This window comes from Panulirus ornatus, chromosome 57, assembly GCF_036320965.1.
Source record: "Panulirus ornatus isolate Po-2019 chromosome 57, ASM3632096v1, whole genome shotgun sequence".
Classification (NCBI taxonomy): Eukaryota; Metazoa; Arthropoda; class Malacostraca; order Decapoda; family Palinuridae; genus Panulirus; species Panulirus ornatus.
Genome location: NC_092280.1, coordinates 11181073 through 11200511, shown reverse-complemented (window position 1 = coordinate 11200511; position 19439 = coordinate 11181073). Strand labels below are relative to the sequence as shown.

At 40.8% G+C, this 19439-nt stretch overlaps 1 protein-coding gene across 1 annotated transcript in view; it reads left to right on the top strand.

Moving 5' to 3' along the window:
- The window catches only part of LOC139766176 (uncharacterized), a 279620-nt gene that overhangs the window by 105138 nt on the left and 155043 nt on the right, over positions 1-19439 (top strand). Inside the window, exon 4 of the mRNA XM_071694447.1 lies at positions 2771-2914. Within this exon, the coding sequence (XP_071550548.1) occupies positions 2771-2914 (144 nt within the window). The remainder of the gene's footprint in view (positions 1-2770; positions 2915-19439) is intronic.

Here is a 19439-nt window from a genome sequence, read left to right as displayed (position 1 = left end):
TACAACATTGTTGGAACCACCATTCCTTCAAACATACCCATTTTTGCTTTCCGGGATAATGTTCTCGACTTCCACACATTTTTCAAGGCTCCCAAAATTTTCGCCCCCTCCCCCACCCTATGATCCACTTCCGCTTCCATGGTTCAATCCGCTGACAGATCCACTCCCAGATATCTAAAACACTTCACTTCCTCCAGTTTTTCTCCATTCAAACTCACCTCCCAATTGACTTGACCCTCAACCCTACTGTACCTAATAACCTTGCTCTTATTCACATTTACTCTTAACTTTCTTCTTCCACACACTTTACCAAACTCCGTCACCAGCTTCTGCAGTTTCTCACATGAATCCGCCACCAGCGCTGTATCATCAGCGAACAACAACTGACTCACTTCCCAAGCTCTCTCATCCCCAACAGACTTCATACTTGCCCCTCTTTCCAAGACTCTTGCATTTAACTCCCTAACAACCCCATCCATAAACAAATTAAACAACCATGGAGACATCACACACCCCTGCCGCAAACCTACATTCACTGAGAACCAATCACTTTCCTCTCTTCCTACACGTACACATGCCTTACATCCTCGATAAAAACTTTTCACTGCTTCCAACAACTTGCCTCCCACACCATATATTCTTAATACCTTCCACAGAGCATCTCTATCAACTCTATCATATGCCTTCTCCAGATCCATAAATGCTACATACAAATCCATTTGCTTTTCTAAGTATTTCTCACATACATTCTTCAAAGCAAACACCTGATCCACACATCCTCTACCACTTCTGAAACCACACTGCTCTTCCCCAATCTGATGCTCTGTACATGCCTTCACCCTCTCAATCAATACCCTCCCATATAATTTACCAGGAATACTCAACAAACTTATACCTCTGTAATTTGAGCACTCACTCTTATCCCCTTTGCCTTTGTACAATGGCACTATGCACGCATTCCGCCAATCCTCAGGCACCTCACCATGAGTCATACATACATTAAATAACCTTACCAACCAGTCAACAATACAGTCACCCCCTTTTTTAATAAATTCCACTGCAATACCATCCAAACCTGCTGCCTTGCCGGCTTTCATCTTCCGCAAAGCTTTTACTACCTCTTCTCTGTTTACCAAATCATTTTCCCTAACCCTCTCACTTTGCACACCACCTCGACCCAAACACCCTATATCTGCCACTCTGTCATCAGACACATTCAACAAACCTTCAAAATACTCATTCCATCTCCTTCTCACATCACCACTACTTGTTATCACCTCCCCATTTACGCCCTCCACTGAAGTTCCCATTTGCTCCCTTGTCTTACGCACCCTATTTACCTCCTTCCAGAACATCTTTTTTTTCTCCCTAAAATTTACTGATAGTCTCTCACCCCAATATATATATATATATATATATATATATATATATATATATATATATATATATATATATATATATATATATATATATATATATGTATATACAATGAGATGTATAGGTATGTATATTTGCGTGTGTGGTCGTGTATGTATATATATGTGTATGTGGGTGGGTTGGGACATTCTTTCGTCTGTTTCCTTGCGCTACTTCGCTAACGCAGGAGACAGCGACAAAGCAAAATAAATAGATAAAATATATATATATATATATATATATATATATATATATATATGTATATATATATATATATATATATATATATATATATATATATATATATATATATATATATATATATATATATATATATATATATATATATAATTTTTTTTTTTTTCCTTAACTAATTTAATTTATTGCTCTGATCTTCACTCTTTTGCCATCGAAGTATATCTTCACATCGTTTAAAGCAAGTCTTTTGCTTACTTTCGTGTATACATTTTGGTTGTTTTGTTTCTGCGTCTTTCAAAGAATTGTTTGTTCTCCCCCAATGAATCTTGTTTAAAGATAATTAGGCTGTAATCTGGTTACTTTTCACTGGTCATGCAGATCGAAGTCTTTAGCTTCTTACTTTAACCTAGCTCTTTTGATGCCGGTACGCTCTCTAACTGCCCTTTTCCTACCTTTTGTGTAAGCTCTTTTAGGTTTAGTAAGTTCGTTGACTAAGCTTGATATTTGAATCATAATTTTGTTGTGATGTAGGTTGTGAACAGTTATCTGAATACTTCCTTACCCATGGTTCGTGTGTATAGTAACTGCCTTTTGTGTTATGTTGGGAAAATTTCCTACTCGTTTTGTGTGTGTGTGTGTGTGTGTGTGTGTGTGTGTGTTTTCGTGTATGTTTGTATGCCCATTCCCACCACTGAATCCAAGTCCTGTGCTTTGTCCCAACAATATCCCTGTTCCTGTGCCCATCTTCACTAACTAAGGTCGGAAGTCCTGCCGAACCACTAAAGGCTAGGAACAGCAATGTTCCTCACACCAACAGTAACCAAGCTACTATACCCTTCCCCAAAACTAGTCAAGTCCCGAAATCTGCTCCACTACTAAGCCCAGGCTATGTACCCCACTCCGTAACGAAGTCCAGGTTCTGAACCCTTCCCCGCTACTAAGTCTATGTCCTGTACACCGCCCCAGATCCTGCACCTTCCTCCACTACTACGTCGAAGTCCTGTACCCTATTCTACTTCTAAGTCCAGGTCCTGTACCATACCCCAGTACTAATTCCAGGTCCTGTACTTTAGTCAAATACTAAGTCCAGGTCCTGTACCTTGCCGCAGTTCCTGTACCTTACCCTATTTATAAGTCCAGATCTTGTTCTTTTCAGGTTGAGTCTGATAGCGAAGCTGACCCTGACGTGATCCCATTCCAGGAAGGGAGTAGCTCTCCAACCCTGGGGCCCTCGCCAGCATTCATCATGCCTCCAGAACAATACAATTACGCAACTGTCCCTGCCCGGATGACGATTAGTGTGAGCACTGGCGTTCTCCCTTCTCTCCCTCTCACTCTCTTTATATATATATATATATATATATATATATATATATATATATATATATATATATATATATATATATATATATATATATATATATATATATATATATATATATATATATATATATATATATATATATATATATTTTATTTATTTATTTTGCTTTGTCGCTGTCTCCCGCGTTTGCGACGTAGCGCAAGGAAACAGACGGAAGAAATGGCCCAACCCATCCCCATACACATGTATATACATACACGTCCACACACGCAAATATACATACCCATACATCTTAATGTACACATATATATACACACACAGACATATACATATATACACATGCACACGAATTCACATTGTCTGCCTTTATTCATTCCCATCGCCACTTCGCCACACATGGAATAACATCCAACTCCCCCCTCATGTGTGCGAGGTAGCGCTAGGAAAAGACAACAAAGGCCCCATTCGTTCACACTCAGTCTCTAGCTGTCACGCAATAATGCCCGAAACCATAGCTCCCTTTCCATTTCCAGGCCCCACAGAACTTTCAATGGTTTACCCCAGACGCTTCACATGCCCTGATTCAATCCATTGACAGCACGTCGACTCCGGTATACCACATCGATCCAATTCACTCTATTCCTTGTCTGCCTTTCACCCTCCTGCATGTTCAGGCCCCAAACACTCAAAATCTTTTTCACTCCATCTTTCCACCTCCAATTTGGTCTCCCACTTCTCGTTCCCTCCACCTCCGACACATATATCCTCTTGGTCAATCTTTCCTCACTCATTCTCTCCATGTGCCCAAACCATTTCAAAACACCCTCTTCTGCTCTCTCAAACACGCTCTTCTTATTTTCACACATCTCTCTTACCCTTACATTACTTACTCGATCAAACCACCTCACACCACATATTGTCCCCAAATATCTCATTTCCAGCACATCCACCCTCCTGCGCACTACTCTACCCATAGCCCAAGCCACGCAACCATACAACATTTTTGGAACAGGTATTCCTTCAAACATACCCATTTTTGCTTTCGGAGATAATGTTCTCGACTTCAAGACATTCTTCAAGGCTCCCAGGATTTTCGCTCCCTCCCCCACCCTATGATTCACTTCCGCTTCCATGGTTCCATCTGCTGCCAGATCCACGTCCAGATATCTAAAACACTTACTTCCTCCATTTTTATTCCATTCAAACTTACCTCCCAATTGACTTGACCCTCAACCCTACTGTACCTAATAACCTTGTTCTTATTCACATTTACTCTTAACTTTCTTCTTTCACACACTTTACCAAACTCAGTCACCAGCTTATCCAGTTTCTCATATGAATCAGCCACTAGCGCTGTATCATATGCGAACAACAACTAACTCACTTCCCAAGCTCTCTCATCCCAACAGACTGCATACTTGCCCCGCTTTCCAAAACTCTTGCATTCACCTCCCTAAAAACTCAATCCATACACAAATTAAACAACCATGGAGACATCACACACCCCTGCCGCAAACCTACATTCACTGAGAACCAATCACTTTCGGCTATTACTACGCGTACACATGCGTTACATCCTCGAGAAAAACTTTTCACTGCTTCTAACAACTAGCCTCCCACACCATATATTCTTAATACCTTCCACAGAGCATCTCTATCAACTCTATCATATGACTTCTCGAGATCCATAAATGCAACATACAAATCCATTTGCTTTTCTAAGTATTTCTCACACACATTCTTCAAAGAAAACACGTAATCCACACATCCTCTACCACTTCTGAAAACAACCCTGCTCTTCCCCAATCTGATGTTATGTACATGCCTTCACCCTCTCAATCAATACCATCCCATATGATTTCCCAGGAATACTCAACAAACAATACTCAACAAAATACCTCTGTAATTTGAGCACTCACTCTTATCCCCTTTGCCTTTATACAATGGCACTATGCATGCATTCTGCCAATCCTCAGGCACCTCACCATGAATCATACATACATTAAATAACCTTACCAACCAGTTAACAATACAGTCACCCCCTTTTTTAATAAATTCCACTGCAATACCATCCAAACCTGCTGCCTTGTGAGCTTTCATCTTCCGCAAAGCTTTTACTACCTCTTTCCTGTTTACCAAATCATTTCCCTTAACCCTGTCACTTTGCACACCACCTCGACCAAAACACCCTATATCTGCCACTCTATCATCAAACACATTCAACAAACCTTCAAAATACTCACTTCATCTCCTTCTCACATCACCACTACTTGCTATCACCTCCCCATTAGCCCCCTTCACTGATGTTCCCATTTGCTCCCTTGTCTTACGCACTTTATTTACCTTCTTCTAGAACATCTTTTTATTCTCCCTAAAATTCAATGATACTCTCTCACTCCAACTCTCATTTGCCCTCTTTTTCACCTCTTGCACCTTTCTCTTGACCTCCTGTCTCTTTCTTTCATACATCTCCCACTAATTTGCATTTTTTCCTTGCAAAAATCGTCAAAATGCCTCTCTCTTCTCTTCATCCAACCACTCACTACCCTTTCTAATCGACCCACCTCTCACGCTTCTCATGCCACAAGCATCTTTTGCGCAAGCCATCAGTGCTTCCCTAAATACATCCCATTCCTCCCCCACTCGCTTTACCTCCTTTGTTCTCACCTTTTTCCATTCTGTACTCAGTCTCTCCTGGTACCTTCCTGACACAAGTGTCCTTCCCAAACTCACTTACTCTCACCACCCTCTTCCCCCAACATTCTCTCTTCTTTTCTGAAAACCCCTACAAATCTTCACCTTCGCCTCCACAAGATAATGATCAGACATCCCTCCATTTGCACCTCTCAGCACATTAACATCCAAAAGTCTCTCTTTCGCGCCCCTGTCAATTAACACGTAATCCAATAACGCTCTCTGGCCATCTCTCCTACTTATATACGTATACTTATGTGTATCTTGCTTTTTAAACCAGGTATTCCCAATCACCAGTCCTTTTTCAGCACATAAATCTACAAGCTCTTCACCATTTCCATTTACAACGCTGAACACCCCATGTATACCAATTATTCCCTCAACTGCCACATTACTCACCTTTGCATACAAATCACACATCACTATAACCCGGTCTTGTGCATCAAAACCAAGAACACACTCATTCAGCTGCTCCCAAAACACTTGCCTCTCATTATCTTTCGTGTTAATTGACAGGCGCGCGAAAGAGAGACTTTTGGATGTTAATGTGCTGAGAGGTGTAACTGGATGGAGGTCTGATCCTTATCTTGTGAAGGCGAAGGTGAAAATTTGTAGAGGCTTCCAGAAAAGAAGAGAGAATCTTGGGTTAAAGAGAATGGTGAGAGTAAGTGAGCTTGGGAAGGAGACTTGTGTGAGGAAGTACCAGGAGAGACTGAGTACAAAATGGAAAAGGTGAGAACAAAGCAGGTAAGGGAAGTGGGGGAGGAATTTGATGTATATAGGGAAGCAGTGATGGCTTGGGCAAAAGATGCTTGTGGCATGAGAAGCGTGGGAGGTGGGTAGATTAGAAAGGGTAGTGAGTGGTGGGATGAAGAAGTAACATTATTAGTGAAAGAGAAGAAAGAGGCATTTGGACGAATTTTGCAAAGGAATATTGCAAATGAGTGGGAGATGTATAAAAGAAAGAGACAGGAGGTCAAGAGAAAGGTGCAAGAGGTGAAAAAGAGGGCAAATGAGAGACGGGTTGAGGGAGTATCATCTAATTTTAGGGAGAATAAAAAGATGTTTTGGAAGGAGGTAAATAAAGTGCGTAAGACAAGGAAACAAATGGGAGCTTCAGTGAAGGGGGCTAATGGGGAGGTGATAACAAGTAGTGGTGATGTGAGAAGGAGATGGAGTGAGTATTTTGAAGGTTTGCTGAATGTATTTGATGATAGAGTGGCAGATATAGGGTGTTTTGCTCGAGGTGGTGAGAGGGTTAGGAAAAATGATTTGGTAAACAGGGAAGAGGTAGAAAAAGCATTGCGGAAGATGAAAGCCGGCAAGGCAGCGGGTTTGGATGGTATTGCAGTTTAATTCATTAAAAAAGGGAGTGACTGTATTGTTGACTGGTTGGTAAAGTTATTTAATGTGTGTGTGATTCATGGTGAGGTGCCTGAGGATTGGCGGAATGCTTGCATAGTGCCATTGTACAAAGGCAAAGGGGATAAGAATGAGTGCTCAAACTACAGAGGTATAAGTTTGATGAGCAATCCTGGTAAAGTATATGGAAGTTATTGATTTAGAGGGTGAAGGCATGTACAGAGCCTCAGATTGGGGAAGAGCAGTGTGGTTTCAGAAGTGGTAGAGGATGTGTGGATCAGGTGTTTGATTTGAAGAACGTATGTGAGAAATACTTAGAAAAGCAAATGGATTTGTATGTAGTATTTATGGATCTGGAGAAGGCATGAAATAGAGTTGATAGAGATGCTCTGTGGAAGGTATTAAGAATATATGGTGTGGAAGGCAGGTTGTTAGAAGCAGTGAAAATTTTTTATCGAGGATGTAAGGCATGTGTACGTGTAGGAAGAGAGGAAAGTGATTGGTTCTCAGTAAATGTAGGTTTGCGGCACGGGGTGTTTGATTCCTCCATGGTTGTTTAATTTGTCTATGGATGGGTTTGTTAGGGAAGAGAATGCAAGTGTTTTGGAAAGAGGGGCAAGTATGCAGTCTGCTGTGGATCAGAGAGCTTGGGAAGTGAGTCAGTTGTTGTTCGCTGATGATACAGCGCTGATGGCTGGTTAATGTGAGGAACGGCAGAAGCTGGTAACTGAGTTTGGTAAAGTGTGTGAAAGAAGAAAGTTGAGAGTAAATGTGAATAAGAGCAAGGTTATTAGGTACAGTAGGGTTGAGGGTCAAGTCATTGTGGAGGTAAGTTTGAATGAAGAAAAACTGGAAGAAGTGAAGTGGGTTAGATATCTGGGAGTGGATTTGGAAGAGGATGGAACGATGGAAGCTGAAGTGAATCATAGGGTGGGGGAGGGGGCGAAAATCCTGGGATCCTTGAAGAATGTGTGGAAGTCGAGAACATTATCTCGGAAATCAAAAATGGGTATGTTTGAAAGAATACTGGTCCCAACAATGTTTTATGGTTTGCGAGGCGTGGGCTATGGATAGAGTTGTGCGGAGGAGGGTGGATGTTCTGGAAATGAGATGTTTGAGGACAATATGTGGTGTAAGGTGGTTTGATCGAGTTAGTACTAAAGGGTAAGAGAGATATGTGGTAACAAAGAGAGTTTGGTTGAGGGAGCAGAAGAGGGTGTTTTGAAATGGTTTGGTCACATGGAGAGAATGAGTGAGGAAAAATAGACCAAGATGATATATGTGTCACATTTCCCGAGAACCAAACACTTTCCTTTCTTCCTACCTTACATATCCCTTACATCCTGGATAAAAATTTTCACTGCGTCTATCAATGGAATCCCACACTATATATTCCTATTACCTTCCACAGAACATCTCTATCAACTCTATCATATGCCTTCTCCAGATCCAAAAATGCTACATACAGATCCATTTGTATTTCTAAGTATTTCTGATATACATTCTTCAAAGCAAACACCTGATCCAAACATCCTCCACCACTTGTGAAACCAAACTGCTCTTCCCTAATCTGATGCTCTGTACATGCCTTCACCCTCTCAATCAATACCCTCCCATATAATTTCACAGGAATACTCAAAAAACTAAAACCTCTGTAATATGAGCACTCACTTTTTTCCCTTTGCCTTTGTACAATACTATCTAATCCCGCGGCTTTGCTGGCTTTCGTCTTCCGCAAAGCTTTTACTTCCTCTTCTCTGTTTACCAAATCATTTTCACTAACCCTCTCACTTTGCACAACAGTTCGACCAAAAAACGCTATATAGGTCACTCTATCAACGAACACATTCAAGGAGGATGTAAGGCATTTGTACGTATAGGATGAGAGGAAAGTGATTGGTTCTCAGTAAATGTAGGTTTGCGGCAAGAGTGTATGATGCCTCCATGGTTGTTTAATTTGTTTATAGATGGGGTTGTTCGGGAGGAGAATGCAAGAGTTTTGGAAAGAGGGGCATGTATGCAGTCTGCTGTGGATCAGAGAGATTGGTAAGTGAGTCAGTTGTTGTTCGCTGATGATACAGCGCTGGTGGATGGTTCATGTGAGAAACTGCAGAAGCTGGTAACTGAGTTTGGTAAAGTATGTGAAAGAAGAAAGTTGAGAGTAAATGTGAATAGGAGCAAGGTTATTAGGTACAGTAGGTTTGAGGGTCAAGTCATTGTGGAGGTAAGTTTGAATGGAGAAAAACTGGAAGAAGTGAAGTGGGTTAGATATCTGGGAGTGGATTTGGCAGCGGATGGAACGATGGAAGTGGAAGTGAATCATAGGGTGGGGGAGGGGGAGAAAATTCTGGGAGCCTTGAAGAATGTGTGGAAGTCGAGAACATTATCTCGGAAATCAAAAATGTGTATGTTTGAAGGAATACTGGTCCCAACAATGTTGTATGGTTTACGAGGCGTGGGCTATGGATAGAGTTGTGCGGAGGTGGGTGGATGTTCTGGAAATGAAATGTTTGAGGACAATATGTGGTGTAATGTGGTTTGATCGAGTAAGTACTAAAGGGTAAGAGAGATATGTGGTAACAAAGAGATTGTGGTTGAGGGAGCAGAAGAGGGTGTTTTGAAATTGTTTGGTCACATGGAGAGAATGAGTGAGGAAAAATTGACCAAGATGATATACGTGTCAGAGGTGGAGGGAACGAGGAGAAGTGGGAGACCAAATTGGAGGTGGAACGATGGAGTGAAAAAGACTTTCAGTGATCGGGGACTAAACATGCAGGAGGGTGAAAGGCGTGCAAGGAATAGAGTGAATTGGAACGATGTGATATACCGGTGTCGACGTGCTGTCAATGGATTGAACCAGGCAAATGAAGGGTCTGGGGTAAACCATGGAAAGTTCTGTTGAGCCTGGATGTGGAAAGGGAGCTGTTGTTTCGGTGCATTATTACATGACAGCTAGAGACTGAGTGTGAACGAATGTGGCCTTTGTTGTCTTTCCTAGCGCGACATCGCACACATAAGGGGGGGAGTGGGATGTTATTCCATGTGTGACGAGCTGTCAATGGGAATGAATAAAGGCAGTGTGAATTGTGTGCATGTGTATATATATATGTGTCTGTGTGTGTATATATGTGTGTACATATGTGTATGTACATTTGCGTGTGTGGACGTGTATGTATATACATGTGTATGGGGGTGATTTGGGCCATTTCTTTCGTCTGTTTCCTTGCGCTACCTCGCAAACGCGGGAGACAGCGACAAAACAAAAGAATTAATAAGGAAAAAAAAAATATATATATATATATATATATATATATATATATATATATATATATATATATATTGTATTGTTCACTGGTTGGTAAGGTTATTTAATGTATGTATGACTCATGGTGAGGTGCCTGAGGATTGGCGGAATGCGTGCATAGTGCCATTGTACAAAGGCAAAGGGGATAAGAGTGAGTGCTCAAATTACAGAGGTATAAGTTTCTTGAGTATTCCTGGTAAATTATATGGGAGGGTATTGATTGAGAGGGTGAAGGCATGTACAGAGCATCAGATTGGGGAAGAGCAGTGTGGTTTCAGAAGTGGTAGAGGATGTGTGGATCAGGTGTTTGCTTTGAAGAATGTAAGTGAGAAATACTTAGAAAAGCAAATGGATTTGTATGTAGCATTTATGGATCTGGAGAAGGCATATGATAGAGTTGATAGAGATGCTCTGTGGAAGGTATTAAGAATATATGGTGTGGGAGGAAAGTTGTTAGAAGCAGTGAAAAGTTTTTATCGAGGATGTAAGGCATGTGTACGTGTAGGAAGAGAGGAAAGTGATTGGTTCTCAGTGAATGTAGGTTTGCGGCAGGGGTGTGTGATGTCTCCATGGTTGTTTAATTTGTTTATGGATGGGGTTGTTAGGGAGGTAAATGCAAGAGTTTTGGAAAGAGGGGCAAGTATGAAGTCTGTTGGGGATGAGAGAGCTTGGGAAGTGAGTCAGTTTTTGTTCGCTGATGATACAGCGCTGGTGGCTGATTCATGTGAGAAACTGCAGAAGCTGGTGACTGAGTTTGGTAAAGTGTGTGGAAGAAAAAAGTTAAGAGTAAATGTGAATAAGAGCAAGGTTATTAGGTACAGTAGGGTTGAGGGTCATGTCATTTGGGAGGTGAGTTTGAATGGAGAAAAACTGGAGGAAGTGAAGTGTTTTAGATATCTGGGAGTGGATCTGGCAGCGGATGGAATCATGGAAGCGGAAGTGGATCATAGGGTGGGGGAGGGGGCGAAAATTCTGGGGGCCTTGAAGAATGTGTGGAAGTCGAGAACATTATCTCGGAAAGCAAAAATGGGTATGTTTGAAGGAATAGTGGTTCCAACAATGTTGTATGGTTGCGAGGCGTGGGCTATGGATAGAGTTGTGCGCAGGAGGATGGATGTGCTGGAAATGAGATGTTTGAGGACAATGTGTGGTGTGAGGTGGTTTGGTCGAGTGAGTAACGTAAGGGTAAGAGAGATGTGTGGAAATTAAAAGAGTGTGGTTGAGAGAGCAGAAGAGGGTGTTTTGAAGTGGTTTGGGCACATGGAGAGAATGAGTGAGGAAAGATTGACCAAGAGGATATATGTGTCGGAGGTGGAGGGAACGAGGAGAAGAGGGAGACCAAATTGGAGGTGGAAAGATGGAGTGAAAAAGATTTTGTGTGATCGGGGCCTGAACATGCAGGAGGGTGAAAGGAGGGCAAGGAATAAAGTGAATTGGAGCGATGTGGTATACCGGGGTTGACGTGCTGTCAGTGGATTGAATCAAGGCATGTGAAGCGTTTGGGGTAAACCATGGAAAGCTGTGTAGGTATGTATATTTGCGTGTGTGGACGTATGTATATACATGTGTATGGGGGGGGGGGGTTGGGCCATTTCTTTTGTCTGTTTCCTTGCGCTGCCTCGCAAACGCGGGAGACAGCGATAAAGTATAAAAAAAAAAAAAATATATCTTTTTCTTTTTTCTTTTAAACTATTCGCCATTTCCCGCGTTAGCGAGGTAGCATTAAGAACAGAGGACTGGGCCTTCGAGGGAATATACTCACCTGGCCCAATTCTCTCCTCCTTCTTTTGGAAAAAAAAAAAAAAGAAAAAAAAAAACGAGAGGGGAGGAACTCCAGCCCCCCGCTCCCTCCCCTTTTAGTCGCCTTCTACGACACGCAGGGAATACGTGGGAAGTATTCTTAATCCCCTAACCCCAGGGATAATATATATATATATATATATATATATATATATATATATATATATATATATATATATATATATATATTTTCTTTTTTTTTCAAACTATTCGCCATTTCCCGCGTTAGCGAGGTAGCGTTAAGAACAGAGGACTGGGCCTTTTTCAGAATATCCTCACCTTGCCCCCTCTGTTCCTTCTTTTGGAAAATTAAAAAAAAAAAAAAAAAATATACTCACATATATATATATATATATATATATATATATATATATATATATATATATATATATATATATATATATATATATATATATATATATATATATATATATATATATATATATTATCCCTGGGGATAGGGGATTAAGAATACTTCCCACGTATTCCCTGCGTGTCGTAGAAGGCTACTAAAAGGGGAGGGAGCGGGGGGCTGGAAATCCTCCCCTCTCATTTTTTTTTTAAATTTTCCAAAAGAAGGAGCAGAGGGGGCCAGGTGAGGATATTCCAAAAAAGTCCCAGTCCTCTGTTCTTAGCGCTACCTCGCTAATGCGGGATATGGCGAATAGTTAAAAAAAAAAAAAAAAAAATATATATATATATATATATATATATATATATATATATATATATATATATATATATATATATATATATATATATATATTTTTGCTTTATCGCTGTGTCCCGCGTTTGCGAGGTAGCGCAAGGAAACAGACGAAAGAAATGGCCCAACCCACCCCCATACACATGTATATAAATACGTCCACACTCGCAAATATACATACCTACACAGCTTTCCATGGTTTACACCAGACGCTTCACATGCCCTGATTCAATCCACTGACAGCACGTCAACCCGGTATACCACATCGCTCCAATTCACTCTATTCCTTGCCCTCCTTTCACCCTCCTGCATGATCAGGCCCCGATCACACAAAATCTTCTTCACTCCATCTTTCCACCTCTAATTTGGTCTCCCTCTTCTCCTCGTTCCCTCCACCTCCGACACATATATCCTCTTGGTCAATCTTTCCTCACTCATTCTCTCCATGTGCCCAAACCATTTCAAAACACCCTCTTCTGCTCTCTCAACCACGCTCCTTTTATTTCCACACATCTCTCTTACTCTTACGTCACTTACTCGATCAAACCACCTCACACCACACATTGTCCTCAAACATCTCATTTCCAGCACATCCACCCTCCTGCGCACCACACTATCCATAGCCCACGCCTCGCAACCATACAACATTGTTGGAACCACTATTCATTCAAACATACCCATTTTTGCTTTCCGAGATAATGTTCTCGACTTCCACACATTCTTCAAGGCTCCCAGAATTTTCGCCCCCTCCCCCACCCTATGATCCACTTCCGCTTCCATGGTTCCATCCGCTGCCAGATCCACTCCCAGATTTCTAAAACACTTCACTTCCTCCAGTTTTTCTCCATTCAAACTCACCTCCCAATTCACTTGACTCTCAACCCTACTGTACCTAATAACCTTGCTCTTATTCACATTTACTCTTAATTTTCTTCTTTCACACACTTTATATATATATATATATATATATATATATATATATATATATATATATATATATATATATATATATATATATATATATATATATATATATATATATATATATATACATATATATATAAATATATGTGTATATATATATATATATATATATATATATATATATATATATATATATATATATATATATATATATATATATATATATATATATATATATATATATATATATATATATATATATATACATATATATAATATATATATATATATATATATATATATATATATATATATATATATATATATATATATATATATATATATATATATATATATATATATTTATATACATATATATATATTTATATATGTATATATGTATATATGAAGAATGTATGTGAGTAATACTTAGAAAAGCAAATGGATTTGTAGGTAGCATTTATGGATCTGGAGAAGGCATATGATAGAGTTGATAGAGATGCTCTGTGGAAGGTATTAAGAATATATGGTGTGGGAGGAAAGTTGTTAGAAGCAGTGGAAAGTTTTTTTCGAGGATGTAAGGCATGTGTACGTGTAGGAAGAGAGGAAAGTGATTGGTTCTCAGTGAATGTAGGTTTGCGGCAGGGGTGTGTGATGTCTCCATGGTTGTTTAATCTGTTTATGGATGGGGTTGTTAGGGAGGTAAATGCAAGAGTTTTGGAAAGAGGGGCAAGTATGAAGTCTGTTGGGGATGAGAGAGTTTGGGAAGTGAGTCAGTTGTTGTTCGCTGATGATACAGCGCTGGTGGCTGATTCATGTGAGAAACTGCAGAAGCTGGTGACTGAGTTTGGTAAAGTGTGTGGAAGCAGAAAGTTAAGAGTAAATGTGAATAAGAGCAAGGTTATTAGGTACAGTAGGGTTGAGGGTCAAGTCAATTGGGAGGTGAGTTTGAATGGAGAAAAACTGGAGGAAGTGAAGTGTTTTAGATATCTTGGAGTGGATCTGGCAGCGGATGGAACCATGGAAGCGGAAGTGGATCATAGGGTGGGGGAGGGGGCGAAAATTCTGGGGGCCTTGAAGAATGTGTGGAAGTCCAGAACATTATCTCGGAAAGCAAAAATGGGTATTTTTGAAGGAATAGTGGTTCCAACAATGTTGTATGGTTGCGAGGCGTGGGCTATGGATAGAGTTGTGCGCAGGAGGATGGATGTGCTGGAAATGAGATGTTTGAGGACAATGTGTGGTGTGAGGTGGTTTGATCGAGTGAGTAACGTAAGGGTAAGAGAGATTTGTGGAAATAAAAAGAGCGTGGTTGAGAGAGCAGAAGAGGGTGTTTTGAAGTGGTTTGGGCACATGGAGAGGATGAGTGAGGAAAGATTGACCAAGAGGATATATGTGTCGGAGGTGGAGGGAGCAAGGAGAAGAGGGAGACCAAATTGGAGGTGGAAAGATGGAGTGAAAAAGATTTTTTGTGATCGGGGCCTGAACATGCAGGAGGGTAAAAGGAGGGCAAGGAATAGAGTGAATTGGAGCGATGTGGTATACCGGGGTTGACGTGCTGTCAGTGGATTGAAAAAAGGCATGTGAAGCGTCTGGGGTAAACCATGGAAAGCTGTGTGGGTATGTATATTTGCGTTTGTGGACGTATGTATATATATGTGTATGGGGGCGGGGGGTTGGGCCATTTCTTTCGTCTGTTTCCTTGCGCTACCTCGCAAACGCGGGAGACAGCGATAAAGTATGAAAAAAAAAAAAAAAAATATATATATATATATATATATATATATATATATATATATATATATATATATATATATATATATATATATATATATATATATATATATATATATATATATATATATCCCTGGGGATAGGGGAGAAAGAATACTTCCCACGTATTCCCTACGTGTCGTAGAAGGCGAGTAAAAGGGTAGGGAGCGGGGGGCTGGAAATCCTCCTCTCTCAATTTTTTTTTAATTTTCCTAAAGAAGGAACAGAGAAGGGGGCCAGGTGAGGGTATTCCCTCAATGGCCCAGTCCTCTGTTCTTAACGCTACCTCGCTAACGCGGGAAATGGCCAATAGTTTGAAAAAAAAAAAATATCACTCAAAATCTTTTCACTCCATCTTTCCACCTCCAATTTAGTCGACCATTACTCCTCCTTCCCTCCACGTCTGACACATAAATCGTCTTTTTCAATCTTTCCTCACTCATTCTTTCCATGTGACCAAACTCTTTCAAAACACCCTCTTCCACTCTCTCAGCCGCACTCTTTTTATTACCATGAATCTCTCTTACCCATTCATTACTTAATCGATGAAACCACCTCACACCACATATTGTCCTCAAACATCTCATTTCCAGCATATCCACCCTCCTCCGCACAACTCTATCTATAGCCCACGCCTCGCAACTATATATCACTGTTAGAACCACTTTTCCTCAAACATACCCATTTTTTGCTTTCTAAGATAAAGTTCTCGATTTCACCACCTTCTTCAACGCTCCCAGAATTTTGCCCAGTGGATTCACCCTATGATTCACTTTCACTTCCATAGTTACATCCGCTGCCAAATCCACTCCCAGACATCTAAAAAAAAATTGAATTCCTCCAGTATTTCTCCATTCCAACTTACCTCCTAATTGACTTGTCCCTCAACCCTAGTGTACCTAATAACCTTGCTCTTATTCACATTTACTCTCAGCTTTCTTCTTTCACACACATTACCAAAAGTCAGTCATGAGCTTCTGCAATTTCTCACCCAATTCAACCACCAGCGATGTATCATCAGGGAACAACAAAGGACTCACTTTCCAAGCTCTCTCATACACAACAGACTGCATGATAGCCACTCTCTCCAAACCTCTTGCATTTGCCTCCCTAACAATCTTATCCATAAACAAGTTAATCTACCATGGAGACATCACGCACAACTGCCGCAAACCAACATTTCCCGAGAACCAATCACTTTCCTTTCTTCCTACTCTTACACATCCCTTATATCCTGGATAAAAACTTTTCACTGCGTCTAACAATGGACTCCCACACCATATATTCCTATTACCTTCCACAGAGCATCTCTATCAACTCTATCATATGCCTTCTCCAGATCCAAAAATGCTACATACAAATCCATTTGCTTTTCTAAGTATTTCTCACATACATTCTTCAAATCAAACACCTGATCCAAACATCCTCCACCACTTGTGAAACCAAACTGCTCTTCCCTAATCTGATGCTCTGTACATGCCTTCACCCTCTCAATCAATACCCTCCCATATAATTTCACAGGAATACTCAACAAACTTAAACCTCTGTAATATGAGCACTCACTTTTATCTACTTTGCCTTTGTACAATACTATCTAATCCCGCGGCTTTGCCGGCTTTTGTCTTCCACAAAGCTTTTACTTCCTCTTCTCTGTTTACCAAATCATTTTCACTAACCCTCTCACTTTGCACACCACCTCGACCAAAACACGCTATATATGTCACTCTATCATCAAACATATTCATGGAGGATTTAAGGCATTTGTACGTGTAGGAAGATAGGAGAGTGATTGGTTCTCAGTAAATGTAGGTTTGCGGCAAGAGTGTGTGATGCCTCCATGTTTGTTTAATTTGTTTATGGATGTGGTAGTTCGGGAGGAGAATGCAAGAGTTTTGGAAAGAGGGGCAAGTATGCAGTCTGCTGTGGATGAGAGAGCTTGGGAAGTGAGTCAGTTGTTGTTCGCTGATGATACAGCGCTGGTGGCTGGTTCATGTGAGAAACTGCAGAAGCTGGTAACTGAGTTTGTTAAAGTGTGTGAAAGAAGAAAGTTGAGAGTAAATGTGAATAAGAGCAAGGTTATTAGGTACAGTAGGGTTGAGGGTCAAGTCAATGTGGAGGTAAGTTTGAATGGAGAAAAACTGGAGGAAGTGAAGTGTTTTAGATATCTTGGAGTGGATTTGGCAGCGGATGGAACGATGGAAGTGGAAGTGAATCATAGTGTGGGGGAGGGGGCGAAAATTCTGGGAGCCTTGAAGAATGTGTGTAAGTTGAGAACATAATCTCGGAAAGCAAAAATGGGTATGTTTGAAGGAATACTGGTCCCAACAATGTTGTATGGTTTGCGAGGCGTGGGATATGGATAGAGTTGTGCGGAGGAGGGTGGATGTGCTGGAAATGAGATGTTTGAGGACAATATGCGGTATAATTTCGTTTGGACGAGTAAGGACTAAAGGGTAAGAGAGATATGTGGTAACAAAGAGTGTCGTTGAGGGAGCAGAAGAGGATGTTTTGAAATGGTTTGGTCACATGGAGAGAATGAGTGAGGAAAAATTGACCAAGATGATATATGTGTCAGAAGTGGAGGGAACGAGGAGAAGTGGGAGACCAAATTGGAGGTGGAACGATGGAGTGAAAAAGATTTTCAGTGATCGGGGCCGGAACATGCAGGAGGGTGAAAGGCGTGCAAGGAATAGAGTGAATTGGAACGATGTGGTATACCGGAGTCGACCTCATGTCACTGGATTGAACCAGGGCAAATGAAGGGTCTGGGGTAAACCATGGAAAGTTCTGTTGAGCCTGGATGTGGAAAGGGAGCTGTTGTTTCGGTGCATTATTGCATGACAGCTAGAGACTGAGTGTGAACGAATGTGGCCTTTTTTGTCTTTCCTAGCGCTACCTCGCACACATGAGGAGGGGAGTGGGATGTTATTCCATGTGTGGCGAGGTGTCGATGGGAATGAATAAAAACAGTGTAAATTGTGTGCATGTGTATACATGTATGTGTCTGTGTGTGTATATATGTGTGTACCTTGAGATGTATGTGTATGTATATTTGCGTGTGTGGACGTGTATGTATATACATGTGTATGGGGGTGGGTTGGGCGATTTGTTTCGTCTGTTTCCTTGCGCTACCTCGCAAACGCGGGAGACAGCAATAAAGCAAAATAAATAAATAGATAAATATATATATATATATATATATATATATATATATATATATATATATATATATATATATATATATATATATATATATATATATACATGACATGACAACACCGTCTCCCCGCATATGGGTGATGTAGAGCTAGGAAAAGACAACAAATGCCGCATTCGGTCACGCTCAGTCTCTTGCATGTCATGCATAATGCACCGAAACCAAAGCTCCCTTCCCACTTCTAGACCCCACAGAGTTTTCCATGTTTTACCTCAGACTTTTCACATACCGTGGTTCAATCCATTGACAGCACGTCGACCACAGTAAACCGCATCATTCTTGTTCACTCTATTCCTTGCACGCCTTTCACTCTCCTGCATGTACAGGCCCCTATCACTCAAAATCTTTTTCACTCCATCTTTCCACCTCCAATTTAGTCGGCCACTTCTCCTCCTTCCCTTCACGTCTGACACATAAATCGTCTTTGTCAATCTTTCCTCACTCATTCTCTCCATGTGACCAAACCGTTTCACAACACCCTCTTCCACTCTCTCAGCCGCACTCTTTTTATTACCACTCATCTCTCTTACCCATTCATTATTTAATCGATCTAACCACCTCACACCACATATTGTCCTCAAACATCTCTTTTCCAGTACATCCACTCTCCTCCGCACAGCTCTATCTATAGCCTACGCCTCGCAACTATATATCAACTATATATCAGTGGTTCTAAACCACTGTTCCTTGAAACATACCCATTTTTTGCTTTCCAAGATAA